This window comes from Ceraceosorus guamensis, assembly GCF_003144195.1.
Source record: "Ceraceosorus guamensis strain MCA 4658 unplaced genomic scaffold IE81scaffold_15, whole genome shotgun sequence".
Taxonomy (NCBI): domain Eukaryota; kingdom Fungi; phylum Basidiomycota; class Exobasidiomycetes; order Ceraceosorales; family Ceraceosoraceae; genus Ceraceosorus; species Ceraceosorus guamensis.
In genome coordinates this window covers 109,780-123,925 of record NW_020290010.1, presented here as the reverse complement: position 1 = coordinate 123,925, position 14,146 = coordinate 109,780, and the positions used below count along the sequence as shown (strand labels likewise).

General features: G+C 56.4%; 5 protein-coding genes across 5 annotated transcripts; 3 read left to right on the top strand and 2 right to left on the bottom strand.

The window, feature by feature from the left end:
- Positions 1 to 62: 62 nt before the first annotated feature.
- IE81DRAFT_321842 (hypothetical protein) lies at positions 63 to 322 on the bottom strand. Its single transcript, XM_025513458.1, has one exon. The coding sequence runs from the start codon at positions 292 to 294 to the stop codon at positions 94 to 96; it is 201 nt and encodes a 66-aa protein (XP_025371088.1). The 5' UTR covers positions 295 to 322; the 3' UTR covers positions 63 to 93.
- A 2,222-nt stretch (positions 323 to 2,544) lies between these two features.
- On the top strand, positions 2,545 to 3,264 carry IE81DRAFT_52534 (hypothetical protein). Its single transcript, XM_025517422.1, has one exon. The coding sequence runs from the start codon at positions 2,687 to 2,689 to the stop codon at positions 3,140 to 3,142; it is 456 nt and encodes a 151-aa protein (XP_025371087.1). The 5' UTR covers positions 2,545 to 2,686; the 3' UTR covers positions 3,143 to 3,264.
- Positions 3,265 to 4,611: 1,347 nt separating this feature from the next.
- Positions 4,612 to 5,150, bottom strand: IE81DRAFT_52508 (hypothetical protein). The gene has a single exon (XM_025517421.1). The coding sequence runs from the start codon at positions 5,007 to 5,009 to the stop codon at positions 4,728 to 4,730; it is 282 nt and encodes a 93-aa protein (XP_025371086.1). The 5' UTR covers positions 5,010 to 5,150; the 3' UTR covers positions 4,612 to 4,727.
- Positions 5,151 to 5,649: 499 nt separating this feature from the next.
- On the top strand, positions 5,650 to 9,596 carry IE81DRAFT_52482 (hypothetical protein). Its single transcript, XM_025517420.1, has 2 exons — positions 5,650 to 6,398; positions 6,464 to 9,596. The coding sequence occupies exons 1-2, from the start codon at positions 5,850 to 5,852 to the stop codon at positions 9,257 to 9,259; spliced, it is 3,345 nt and encodes a 1,114-aa protein (XP_025371085.1). The 5' UTR covers positions 5,650 to 5,849; the 3' UTR covers positions 9,260 to 9,596.
- Positions 9,596 to 12,766, top strand: IE81DRAFT_353569 (hypothetical protein). The gene is made up of 4 exons (XM_025516650.1): positions 9,596 to 10,388; positions 10,454 to 10,562; positions 10,641 to 11,062; positions 11,129 to 12,766. Exons 1-4 carry the CDS (start codon positions 9,933 to 9,935, stop codon positions 12,743 to 12,745), a joined length of 2,604 nt encoding a protein of 867 aa, XP_025371084.1. The 5' UTR covers positions 9,596 to 9,932; the 3' UTR covers positions 12,746 to 12,766.
- The last annotated feature ends 1,380 nt before the right edge of the window (positions 12,767 to 14,146 follow it).

Here is a 14,146-nt window from a genome sequence, read left to right as displayed (position 1 = left end):
CACTGACGGCACTGTGCGCTCAGCCCTGAGAGATCTGCTCGTCTTCGAGCTTCCTGCCACGCATGAGTTGCGCATGCTTGCTCAAAGGGACTTTCACGAACTTGGAGCATCACGACCCCGTCTTTCGCAGCTGTCATCGGTCTGCAGGTAACAGGCAGAGCTCAACGCGCACTTGATTGAAGAGGAGAGAAGAGAGCGGGCCCGCGCTGTCGTGGCTCCTTTGGGGACGATCCACTGATAGGAAAGGCCGCTGATGATGTGCTGCAGCATCCACGCTTTCATATAGCCGTACATCCGGACCGCAGAGATTGGCTTGATCGCGACCACGCGGTCGTGAGCTTCATTTCAAACGTGATGGGGAAAATTGCGTCAAGAAAGGCGAAGGCTTCACGATCAGGAACACGACGCCGGCAGCTGGCTGGATGGACGTCCCGCGTGGCAGGTCGTCCTCATGCGGAGCGCGTCATGATGAATTCGTGTGGCTTGCACCTGCTGTCCCCGACCCACCGGTAGAGGGCTCGTGCTTGGCACGACTCTGGCCAGCGTTGGATTCATTTACCGCACCACGTACAACACACGATCAACAACACAGAGACGTGTGATTTGGTCAATGGATCGGACAGCTATGCTTCAGGAAGCATTTGTCAGGAGGATCCCGGGAAGTCCCTCGTCCACAGCAATCGCGGCTTCGCGCATGAGTAGCTAGGTTGTGCCTCAATCGTGACCTCGGCGACCTGGAAGCCGCGCGGAAGTCGGGATCGCTTGAGTGGGGGCCTTCTTCATACTTTCATTTCGGCAACGCCCGGACTTTTTGGAGTGCGAGTCAGTGGACTTGGGACCCGTGCGCTAGGGGTACATACCGGCATTGGCGCCGCTCGCAGATAGTCCGGCGTACTCGACGATAACGATCGAGCTAGGTGAGCAACAAAGCCAGAATTTCGGTCTTCCGGGCTCAGGCCTTGGCAATTAGGGGGAACGGTCTTGGCCTTTGGGCTCAGGGAGAGGTTGCGGCAAAGTTAGGCCCGTCTGCTGCTTTCAATCGTCGTGAGCCTTGAATCGGGACTAGCTGACGCAAGACGCGGGATGATGGATTCGAGGCCTCGTCTTCGGGCTCCAGCGCGAGCCGAGCGGGGCCAATTGGGCGCGGACCCATCCGCGCACGTTGGCCAACGCAATCGAAGCGTTTAACAAGGCTCGTGACTCTTCGGATGGGCTCATAAGAGCCGAGTCAAGAGCCGTTCGGTAGCCTTATTCATCCATGCAAAATTCCTGCGAGGTCTTCCTGTGATGGCCATACAGCAAGGCATCCAACAGGCGGCGTGTGCGACGAGCCATCAGGCAGTCGTGAGTCTGCTGAGTGATCATGCTATTTGTTCGTCTCCATCAGACCCAAGACCTTCGTAACTGTGCTTCCATTCATGCATGCATCTATCCATTCATGTGAATTAGGGGTGAGCGAGCCATATACTGTGACTGTAGCTGCACAGGAACGCTCGATCGGGTTGAGTCGGCGCTGCGGCAATGCGCGTACGTGGGCTGAACTGCCGGCTTCATGCACGCTGGCGTTTACTTGCTGACTGTACAGCCAGCACTCTGACTGCAAGCAGCGCAGCAGCAGTTGCTAAGCAGATCGCTCGAGCGGCAGCAGTATGCATCACGCCTCAGCACGAGCATGACCCGACTTCTTGCACGTCGCAGGTGAAGGCAACAAGGCATCTGAGCAGTCAGAGAAGAAGGAGCAGCACGATAAGAGAGACGGAGTCGTTCGGATTTTCAACCACCGCCCTGATTCAGTCGCATCTCGCATCGCAAGGCACCAGATCAGTCACAGTGCATTTGCCTATGGAAAGCCGCGCTGGATCGATCGACCAGAACGAGCGATCTCGACCTTGCTCTCAACGGCCCAACAATCGTCAAAGCCAAAATGCGATACTTGACGCACAAGCCAAAGTTAACGGCACGGCATCAGTGCTGCAGGTGCATGCCTCCATGCGAATGAGCCGATTCGGCAATTTGCACGCGGCGGGTCACCGCAATCAATTAGACCTGCATGATCGATGGCCGGCGCTTTGTGCAAAAGGTAGGTACAGCGCAGTACGTGGTGACCGTGCCTTATTGCAGCTCCCGGGTCCCCGCGTGCACGCTTCCAGATCTGGCCACATTTGTCTACGCATCCGACCAACGCGTGGACCCCTAGGAACACTTAAAGCCCTCAGTGACCCCCGGATCTTCTACTTGCGTCTCCCATCGACTTTCAAGCGCCTGTTCAGCCAGACTAGACCAGATCTAGAGATCCTTCCGAAAGCATACCAGCGGCAACATACCTTCTCGAGTCAAATCGTCTTTCCAACTACTTGCACGTTGACCGCTTCGCCACCTTTGAGCACCCGCTCCCATCGCTAGCCACCGCTTGCTACTGCTTGCCACCGACTATTTGACCTCACATCGTACAGTCTCGCACCTTCACAACAGCTTGCCGCACCTTGCCAAGCTCCAAACTTGAACTCAAGTACACGAATTCAAGTACACACAATCGAGCGCATAGCCGCTATCAACGACACTCACGGTGTTTTGCGCAACGTTTCCGTGTCTTCGCCTCTTCGGATTCCAAGTCTAGCCGGCTCAGCCGACATTAGCCACACATCAGCGTCACACTAGCCCTTTATCCGAGCATATTGCCGCCATAATGAGCCAAGCAGCGTCTACCAGCAACGCCACTCTCATCGGAGGAGCCATTGCAGCAGCAGCAGCATCATTTGCCGTGACGTCAGTCGTTCGGGATTACATCTTCCGTCTTCAAGCACAAGCCGACATTTGGTCCGATGTGGTCGAGCAATCCGCTCCAATCCAAGACGAAGGCGACGAGGACGAGTGGTACACATCAGCCGCCGTGGTGTCCACACCAACCGTCAAGACGGTATCGCTTCCAGTCGAGTCTTCTACGCCTGCAACTAGACAGTCGCACGCACGCTCTGACAGCATCACGAGTACTTCGACGGCCGAGAGCAGTGTTGGTGCTCGGACCCCCTCAGAATCTGAAACGGAGTACTTTGAAGAGCACAAGGACGACTTGAAGGATGGCGTGTTCATTGCTGCTTTGCCTAGGAACCGAGGAGCTCGGCCGCAAGTGGTTCTCGTTTAGACCTCCGGCTTCGAAGATTGGAACAATGTGAATCGTCCGATTGAGCATACCCTTGCCGGTGCGCCGGATCTGGTGCAGAGTCCATCTTGAGTTACGTCACCATCTTGCATCTCTTTGTATTATTATTATGGACTTATACATTATGATTGCTTGCAATGCATTTAGCGCCGCGACTCTTGACCCTTGCGATTCAAGATTGCCTTGGATAGAGTGTCCTACCACAATTGCGATGATCCCTTGCTCTTCATCCGGTGAGCCACAAGTACTGTGCAATCCGGCGCGGTGCGCATCGTAGCGGTGCTGGAGCCCAGTGGGGGTGAGCCCTGTCGAGTGGAAGATTCGCTTTGTAATCAAGGCAGCAATTGCTGTTTCGGCAATCTGCCGAGACCCGGGCCTCTTCTCACGCATCAGGGCATTCACATCGACACTTGCTGACGTGAAAGGGGTGGAAGTAGGCCCAATTCGCCGTTCGCACACAAAGTCTGCCATTGTGCCTCCATTCGACGGGAGGGGATTGTTGGGGTGAGAGTCGGAGTGAAATCTTGGCGTACTCGACCGGCCCTGATTGATGCCTTTGTAGAAGGCGCAAAGGCAGACTCGATCAGTTTGACCCTGCGTGGGAAAGCGCGTCGCGCTAGCCGACGCTCGCGCGCTTTGCCTAGCGTGGAAGCCCCGGAAAAAGGTGGCTCTTTGACTGGCCGCATGCGACAACAACTTGCGCGAAGGGACACCAGCAGAGCATCTCTGCTATTCTTCGCGCCGCTCACCATGAGCAGGCACACTCGTGACATTCACGATTTTTCGAAATCTTCCCACGACCTGACTGACCGTCACATCCTGTTTCGAATCCCCTTCGTCGAATAGGGTGGTGGAGGTGGGTAGTAGAAGAGCTAGGATTGTTCTCGGGCGACGTATGATGTAGACGCACAAAGAGGGTAAAGCAAGGGTATCGTTCTGCTCAGTATGCAAAGTTGATTCAGGGTCTTGCGACGATCTTCAAGAAGTTCCTTTCGAGGGGTCTTCACTGTTTTGTTGGCGAATGCGAGTTGTCGGTGAATGCGAGGTCTAAGACTTTTCGCAGTCCTCCGGGAAGAAGTGCTTCAGCGCTGATGTTTGGCGGCGAATGCATGTATTCAGAATATGATAATCGCCCCGAGCGAAGCACTGTGAGCACACACCTTGGGCAAGAGAAGCATCCTGACGACTCACCTCAGTCGATCGCTTCATGTTTGCGATGGCGGACTAGCGCCTACAGCTTTCAGGCTGCTCAGAAGACTCAAGCGGTCTACTCAATCCAGCGCTGCCTTCGTCAAAGTGAGCCTGCTCTACCAAGTGATTGCGAGATGCAATGACCAGTGGGGACGCGTCTGCCGTTGGCCTTGCCTTTCAGCAGCCTTGTCAAGCTGTCATGCCTGCGGTGGTCCTTGACACCGAAGCCGGAGCCATCATAAGGTCGTCGTGTATGTACATATGTGGATAGGTGACCCGTTCGAGCCTTGTCACGTGCGGCCCGGCGGCCTAGCGCTCGTGCCGAGTCTCAGCAGAGCCATCACGCGTTCTTTGCTGGAGGGCTCAAGCACTTGCCTCAGGTCCCACAGCCCGCCTTGACTCGTGACTCGTGACTGGCGTTTGATTGCGCACGCGATACCCGCAGACATGATGCTCGTATCTCTTGCATCCTTGTTGTTGTTTCTTCAATGACCATGGATCCAACATTACCGGCCAATTGTGGGCGCTTTAGTGAGTCGTGAGTGGCGATCGAGCACTCGAGTGGTGACCATGACGGACACCCTGCGCAACAGAGCGCGCATGCTCCCCTCGGTGCCCGATCGTAAGGGCAGGCTGAGGCTGTTGTCTGAGCGGCCATGTAATCTTGAATCTTGCATGCGTGTGTGCAATTGACTAGTGACTTCTATACTCAGATTTCGTGGCTCTTGGCGCTCGGCGCTGGGGCAGACGTGGCGTCCAAACGCCCACGGGGATGTCTGCCTCTACACCATCTTTGCGCGGAATGGTGTTTGCGGACACAAGGACGAGATGAATGAAAGACGACACACACAACAGTGTGAGTGTAGTCACGAGTGACTCGTCATACAGCTAGGCGTCGACAGTCACTCACGATCGATTGGCCTCGCGAGTCGTGACTGGATGTGGTTTGACCTCGAAAGTCTGATGAGTGGGTCGGTCTGGGCTCGCTCTTTAAGCATGCGGCCTGCACGCGCCTTGCAGCTCCTTTTGGGCTCTCGTATCAGGACCTCGAGCGCGTCCGGAGAGGCACACACAGCACACACACAACAGCTTTGCATACATCACCTTCGTCGTGGCTTGCGTGCCTGCAACAGCAGCGCATACACATCTCTCGTTTGTGAGACAGATTGGCGCTCCCAGACACTCACTACTCGGCCAGAATCTGCGATGAAACTTCTCCTCGGCGAGAGCTGCGTCTAAGCTTCACAAGTCGAGAATGAGGCCTACACTCGAGCACATGTAAATTCTTTGCGCCGGAACTTCCATCTCGCCTCGCGTTGGTGAGCGGCGCATCATATAAGGTCCAGCCCAGCCCTCATATCACTCTGACTCTCATCACCGCCGAACGGGCTCGCGTTGCACACACAACATTTGTCAGAGGTGGTGCAGGCACCGCTGCAGCTCTCCACTTGTCACTCTACTGGCCTTCCTGAGCTCTTCACCAGTCGTTCCAGCAGCCATGTACCTGCCACGCTCCCCTGCTCTCGATCCCTCTGGAGGCAAGTCATTCTCTGGCGAGTCGAGCATCAAGGGTCGTGATACCTCGACGTCTACCCCGGCCTCACAGTCTTCTCGTACCCATCATACTGGATTGCACCCAAACACCTGGGCTTCAGCAACCACCGCGCCGGCTAGCGTGCAGGTGCACTACCATTATTTGGCCGGAAGGTATCGAGACTTGAGCACCGAGCACGGGCTAGGACTGGCAAAGCTTGGCAGTGTCGACGAGAATGCTGTGCCGGCGCCTGGCTCAGACAGGAGTGACGCCGATTCCCGCGCCTCCCACAAGGCATCCTTGGGCGGGATCTTTTTGGGCGCTGGTCCAGAGACGGCAAGCAGAGGCATTGAGAGATGGGATTCGACCCGAACATCTGCTGCAAAGTTGCACGTGCCAATCGGCAAGAAAAGCAGGCGAGAGACTGCTTTGCAAAGGATGAAACAGGATGATCTACTCAGACGCCGCATTGAGGGCACCAAAGATGTCGGAAGGCTCAAGTGGGAAGCCAAGGTGAGTGTAGACGGCGTCAGCGCTTGCCATAGAGCTGTTCAACTGATCAAAGGCATGTTTGGCAGTCGGCGCTCCTATCTCATTCGCATCCTCTAGCTATCATACTTCTTGCTCGAGCAGCTAAGCTCTCTTCCCTGTCGTCTTGCATCACCCTTGCATCCTTGCTGACCACCGGTATCACGCGCGGAAGCGCGCCCGTAGTGGTATTGCTCGAGCGAGATCCTCTACGTGCGCTGTCCTGGTGCTTGGATGCCGCTGCACTTTTGCAGAAGCGAAGCTCTGCCCGACATCGACGAGGCAAGAGCTCACCAAAGGAAGAGGAGCGGCTGAGGCAGCAAATTGCATCACTACTGGCTCGTCTTGTCAGAACGACCCAGGCTGATCCGATGCGCCAGCATGGGGAAGAAGTCAAATTGCCGGTCGCAAGGACTTTGCCGGCACCAGAGCTGTGGAGCTCCCTCTCGGGCCTGCTAGGTTGGCTCTCTGGTCCGCCGCAGACGCCTTCCTCCGAGACACCTGCTGACCTTCCGGGACCAGACGACGAGGATGAAGAGGGCAAATCAGCGGCAGTGCTGCGAAGTATCGCAGTTGATCTCGCGCTGGTGCGAGCGGTCGCAATCACACGAGCGACATTGGCGCCGGGACAATCCGGCTGGACTCAAGCAGTACGCCGAGAGTGGGACGAGGTCCGCGATTCCGCAGATGCAGCTGGCAGAATGGATTTGTCTGCGGTGCTAGCGGCAGCTCAGACAGTTTGTGCTGAATTGGACAAAGGCAAAAGGGGGGCGATTGCCGGCCCTGCGGCTTCGCTTGCTCAGGCATGTGAGGAGAGCTTGGTGGAGAGAAGTGTGCGAGTGGTCACGACCACAAACTCAGCGGATGCGGCGCCCCTCAGGTCAACGAGCGTCAAGAAGTCACAGAACGTTCAGCGGAGCAGAAGAGGCTCTCTCGATCGAATGACTAGCCACACCGGCAGCTCTGACTCCAGACCGCCTTCGCTGCTGTTTCCTGTGGCAGGATCTTCAGCGCCCGCGCAGACAACGCACACACCCGTGCAAGTCGGCAAGCCAGACGTTTCAGATGGGCCTGCACGACGTCAAGTAGGCCGCACCATTAGCCTTCAGCCGGGCTCCAGCCGTGATCGCGCGGCAGCAGCCGCAGCAGCCCAAAGTGCAAGCTCACTGGGGCCTTCTCGACAGTCGGCCATTCGCGCGCGGAGACCGAGCAGTGTCTGCTCTGACTCGCCATCTCTATTGTTTCCGAATCACGACTCCGACGAGGACGATGCTTCATCTGCTGCTCTCAGCTCGACAAGAATTCCGTCCGGGAGCCAGGCACGGCCGACTTCGCTGTGGGCTGCCGAGAGCGAAGATGCCACGATTCGCTTACCGCCCTCTCGAAGTGTTGCCGCTCGTCGACGTGTGACAAGCTTGTACGGAGAGCCTAGCGTCACGGATGCCAGCGGGACAAATGCCACGGGCAGTACAGCATCGGACTATGGGTACGAGCCGAATGGAGTCTTTGATCCTACTGCAAGCCTGCGCAACGCTCAACGACGGAGAAGAGTCGATAGCTCAGCAACAAGCGCCAGCACAGCTCTAAGTGTGTTGAGCACCGCGCCCAGCATGGCCGAGAGCATGGCTTGGGAAAGGGAGCGAGAATCGCCGCAAGCCTATGCCCACTTTTCACTGCCGTCGACCGATAGCGCTAGCGCGCGCCTAGACGTAGTCGGTCGAAAGTCTGATGCGCAAGCGCCAGGTGCGGTAGACAGCCTACGTAGTCTTTCCAATACCCGCACGGCTGCGCCGCGCAGCGAGCAAGCTTCTGTGCACTCTGGAGATGGGCCCGCCGCACGTTCACTCACGAGCCGCCTCGAAAAGGCGATGACCTCCTCTTCCTCCATCAGCCGAGCTTCTGGAGCAGGCCTTGCGCATCATCGTTTTCCCAGCTCGACCAGCGGCACTTTTGGCCTGAGCGCACGTCAACGTACCACGTCAAACGCAAGCATTTCGAGTCTCAGCAGCTTCGTGAGCTCTTCTAATAGGCAAGGTCGAAACGGCACCCTCAGGTCTCCGATCAGTCCGACTTTTCCGCAGTCAATCACGACCATAGCACCGCCAGGGAACCGCGAGGTCGCCGCTACGGCGACGATGAGCCCAGCGATCACGCGACCTACAGACCAGCCGAGCGCTGATCGTGCTGGCTCATCAGCCTCCGCCATCAACTCGCTGCGACGATTCGGAGGCAGCAACGGCAAGGCACGCCCTGCTGTGCCTTCCGACTTGAAGGGGCCGTCTCCAACAACGACTGTCGGATTTCCAAGCTCAACGTCCAGTTCCAGCCGATCCGCGGCTGACGAAAACGGCACTGCACAGGAAAATGGCTCCAAGCGAGCGTCGCTGGCTCCCTTGAGGCCTGTGGAGGGCCATGCGGCGCAAAGGAGTAACACGCTCTCTCCGCCTGGCAGCGCTAATCGGAGGAGCTTCTTCGGCGTCGATCCGACGAGCGCAGGCACGTACGGTCAAGATCATGCGGGCGTTTCAAATCCAGACCCAAACCCAAATGGGGCGACCGTATCGGAGAGCGAAAGCTTGATGCCACTGTCCCCTCGACCTATTGATCAGCAACATCCACAAGAGAAGAGCATGACGGCTTCCTCTTCGAGAACGGCTTCTGTCCATACCAATTCGGACCTTGACGCGGCGCTTGCATCAGCGGAAGACAAAAGTCGACTGAAGACGGCCTCAGCATGCTCCAGATGCGGCACTCAGGTAGTCAATGCTCCAGTCAGCAGATCTGGACATGTCTTCTGCGGCAGGCAATGCAGAATGGAGCACAAGGCAGCAGAGAAGAAGCGCTAAGCGGCCTTGGAGTTATCTCGCGTATCGCCGTTGCACATCGAGACTGTGCCTGATGTACTGCAGCCTCTACCACTTCCTGACACCTCGGTGGCGGATGGCGCCTGGTACTCGGCCGCTCACATTATTCCGCTCTCAATCGCCATCCTCGTGTTGTAACACCACGTCTAGGCCCAATCAATGACTTGCTGGCTTATCTTCGCCACTCGCAGCACCCAATGTGGCTACCCAGTCCCTTGATGCGTTTCGTCCGCCACTCGCTTAGGGATCCAAAGCGTTGTGACAGCGCATCAGAGCGCGTGGTTGCTCTAGAGGCGTCGAAGGTTTGACATGGCTGAGATCGCGCCGACCGCCACCGAACGCCGAGGCATTCGGTTTGGAGGAGGCCCAAATTTCGATTTAAGGAGATAAGCTGCGCCGCACATCCGCACTGCTGAAAGCACGACGCAGAAGGGAGTTTGATATCTCCTGATGTTTGCACTGCCAATTTTTGGTGGCACTGATTTGTCTCGATTGCTCAAAATCGCCGTGGTTCCTAACACAAGGAATTCGTCATCCAGGCTCGAAGCAATAAGTCGAAGCCACTCGTAGTCATCTCCTCTACCTCGCCCCGCCATGCCGTACAACTTGACGACTGCACCACTGACGACATCATCATCTTTTCTGCTGTTGCCAAATGAAGGAACACTCGGTCTCGTTTCCCGCTTCAAACTTTGTATATGTACTTGTAGCTATTGTGCTGTGCAGCAGCGCTTCATTTACGAAGTGTGCACCCGTAGGAGGAGACTCTGCTCCTTCCACTGCTGCCAAACATGCGGACATACAGGGCTCACGTTATACATCGACCGTCATGCATCCCGATCACCCAGTGCGGCAGAGAAATCGAAAGTACTGGCATCTTTATGCTCAACGTGCTAGGAAGACTACCGTGCTCAACGAGACATTTCCACCGCAGCATTTGATTCAGGCAAATGAGAGCTTCGATGCAGCTTCAAAGGCGCCAAATTCACCGATGAGGGATGTGAGACTCTCGTTGAAAGATGGAGCCAGCAACCGAATCAATAGACAGGCTATTGAGCTTGCCGTCGCTCACTACAAGAAGTATTATCTGCCGACAATGGCTCAACTTAATGTGTGTCGCATTGGCCATCAGTGTTGCTAAATTTCGAGACGCTTACTTTGCATCCTATCTCCCAGCTTGGCATAGGCTTCCGGCGCACTCCGGAGGAGCCAATAGCGCATGCAAAGGGGGTCGCGTGGGATAGCCGGGGCGCAAAACTTCATGGTGGTGGAGTGACGTCTGAAGGTGAGTTTCAAATACCACCTGCAAGCATGTGGGGCTAAAGCTGCGCTCAGTCAATTCAATTTCGTGATTGTGGTGCAGGACATACATTCGAGGGACATCACATCTTCATGGCGCCCAATACGGCAGCTGTAATTAATCACCGACTCAATGGTGCTGTGGGAACTACTAGGCCGTATGGATATCCAACCACTAGTGACAAGGAGCGACCGCCTGATCGCGCAATGGTCTTCGTTCCTCCAGCTGATGCTCATCTAGGCACGCGTACGGGTCGCCCAAGGATGGTGCTCCGAGACAAAGCCGTCCAAGCGGTGAAACATCTGCCTGGCAGGGTTATCTTGCCCGCTGATTGGGCGGGCTCCAGCAAGCTCTCGCCCGTAAAGAGCAAGGGGCGGGTTCAAATCGTGCTTGATCGCCCTGTGTCGGATGTTCACGGTGCAGCGATAGACAAGGCTTTGAATGCGCACAGGGATAAGTACCACCCGCAGATCGACAAATTCAGAGTAAGTCATTGAGATTCGATTGATAGCAACGATGGCCAATTGACCGTCCAACTTCGCCCCTCAAAGGTCCGGAAGACCATCCATGCGGACGCGAAAGAGCCGAGGCCTCACATCACCGCAGCAGCCTACGATGCCAAAGGAAACATTGTGCCCGGGGGAGGAATCACAAGTACTGGCGTACACCATCGTGAGCACAAGGTATACCTTGAAGAGGGAACTCTCGTGCACTTGAGCAGAGGCCGGCACGGGAAAGTAGGCCGCATCGTTCATGCAGAGGATCCAGGTCCTAAAGCGAAAGTGTCTTCAACCCGTCACGATCTCGGCGGACGGTACCCCATAGTTGACAAATTCGGACACTGGCCAGGTCAGAGTGGAAGACCACTTCAGAACAGGCGGAAATCAAGATCCAAACATAGCATTTATGAGGTGGGAGAAACGAGCACGAGCACGACAATCAAACCAGAAGCGGCCAGACCGGAGAAGGCCACTCGTCAACTAAGGATGCCCCAGCGCACAGCTGAAAAGCACTCCGTGAATCAAGAGGGATCGCTGGCACCCATTGGAAAGCGTAGAAGAATTCCTTTGGGGGCCGCTCCAACACTGTCGCCTCCAGCTACGACATTGGCCCCCGCTGAGACAAGCAGGGCTCGGATCAATGAGCCTTTGCCCTCCCCTGGAAAGGCTACACGCGCTGATGTAGAAGCCGCTTCCGATCATTGGGCGCTCCATGCTCCTCCAAGCCAAGTGTCTCCCGCACACGAGGCACGTACGAGGCACACGCCGCCTTCTTCCGGCTCGAGTGCCCTACCAGGAGAGCACATACACCACAGGCCCACAAATGTCGAGCCTACGGACGCATTCTGGCATGCTCACTTGAGCGATCGCAATACACCAAAGCGGCTCAGGCTCTCTAGCCATGCGATTGCTGCGATTGCTGCTGGGGTGTCCTCGAAGAATCCGTCCAGCCAGCAGACGCCTGGCAAGGACTTGCTGCAAAAGGTTCCAACAGTGAGCAGCACGCATGTGGGAAGCACCACTACCGAGCTGGCGAGGATTGCAGCCGCACGGGAGACTGCTTCTGGCTTGACGCCGCACGTCGGCGACCACCAACACTTGAGAACGACTTTCTCGAATACTGGCGCGTACGGCTTGCCCTCGACGGGGCTAGAGCACGATGTTGCGCCTTTCCAGACGGCAGCGCATACGAGTGCTCCGGACAATGCGGGGACGGGTGAATACGCCCATCTTCGCGCACAACCCCCATCACCGAATCACGACGTGGACACCCGGCACCACTTTGATTACTCGACGCAGAAGGGCCCTGCGCCTAGTGAACCTGGAGATCATCTTGGTATCGCGACCCAGCGGGATCCAAGCTTGCTCGACCATGTTCATCCGCAATCCCCTTTGTTGAATCATGACTGGCAAAGACTGCACCAATCTCAGTACTTGCCAGAGCACCACGCTGTGCTCACTCCATCGAGCGCGCATGTGGGCGCCCCGCCCATTTTACACACAGGTGCTCCGTATCACGTGGACGCTCACTCTCCTCCGCAAGATCACGACTGGGACGATCTGCGCCATCTGCTTCGCACGCCCGTGCACTCGCCTCTGCACTCGCCCGAACGACTCTTTGAGAGTGGGCTCAAGATTTCGCCCCGCGCACGCTTCTCCCACTGGTAGCTCGTGTGCTTTGATGGCGGGCCAGCGTCTGATCGCCCAGCTCAACGCTGAAGCACAGCCTCTGACGCTTCTAGGGCATGAAATATGATCTGTCGACTGATCTGGATGAGGTTTGACCGTCTTGAGTGGTGGAGATCGCGTGGACATATCTTGATGCTTCCGTTCTTGAAATCGAGAACGTGTGCACGCAGACCGCCATTTTGCTGCATGAGGATGGGCGAATGGCCGAACTTGCTCTCTTCGCTCCATTTTTGGCTCATGCAGCGAAATCTTTGCATCGAGTGGAAGGAAGCCTCCTGGATTCGAGCGATCAAGCAACAAGACCTCGTGATCTCTCGGCGCGATGCATCCATCATGCTTGGCGATCCGCATGCAGGGCATTGCGTTAGCGCTGCATGCACCATGCGACCGGATGGAGGCACCTGCCATGCTTTATGCTTGAAGTGTGACTAGCGACCGGAACTCGACGTCCGTTCTTGACACATCAAGAGACACGAGTACGGTACGGCAATCGGTCAAAGCTTGGCTGCGTTTCGTACTCATTGACGACTGACACGGTTGTCATTCAATTCGCTGCACGCCAACGACCAGGAAACGTGAACAGCCCGAGGCGCTCAGCTGCCAAGGCCGGATACCATAGCTCTGCGAACTTGTGTGCGCTCGGCGATCTTTTACGTCACGAAATCTTACTTCGCAATCCTCGGATCCATGCAGATGGACCGTTCGCAACTTGAATCGAGAACGTGAAGCGTGACGTGTCGGTCTCTGGCCGCTTGCCATCGCATGTGCGAGCAGATCAACACAACTGGTCGCGTACTCACTTCCACTCACGACTACGCTTCTCCTATGCATGCAAATAGATGCCGAGACGGCTTCGCTGCGAAGGGCCACCGCGACAGCAGCATCTTCAACTTGCGCGGCGAACAAAGGCTCTCTGGATTGTGAATTGCGAAGCGTGGCGAGCTTGGACAAACAAGGCTCCTCGAACCCCGCATACCTGCTGTCGAACGAAGAGTTGGAGCGAGAAGGGAAAAGCCTTCCGGGGCTAGCGCTGCTCTCTTCCAAGAGGCCAAGAAGATGTATTGCAGACGAGAGGGCGGGCGTGTGGAACGGAGCTCCACGGAAAATGGTAACTTGCACGACTCTTTCCCGTGGACACCCTCCTATCGGGACTGCGGGATGGCGGAAGCAAACGCGCGCACGCTGCCCCAGGACCAGCTGCTGGGTCGCGACCGTATCACGCATTTGATTCACGATTTGCATTCAGTGATTCTAGATTCTATGATCGTGATTGCTTCTGCGTTGCGATCATTAGAACTCGTCCGCGACCTGAAACAAATGCACCAATCATCACACGCTATCATCGTGCGCATACACCTCGGCTCGTGATTCACAATGGAG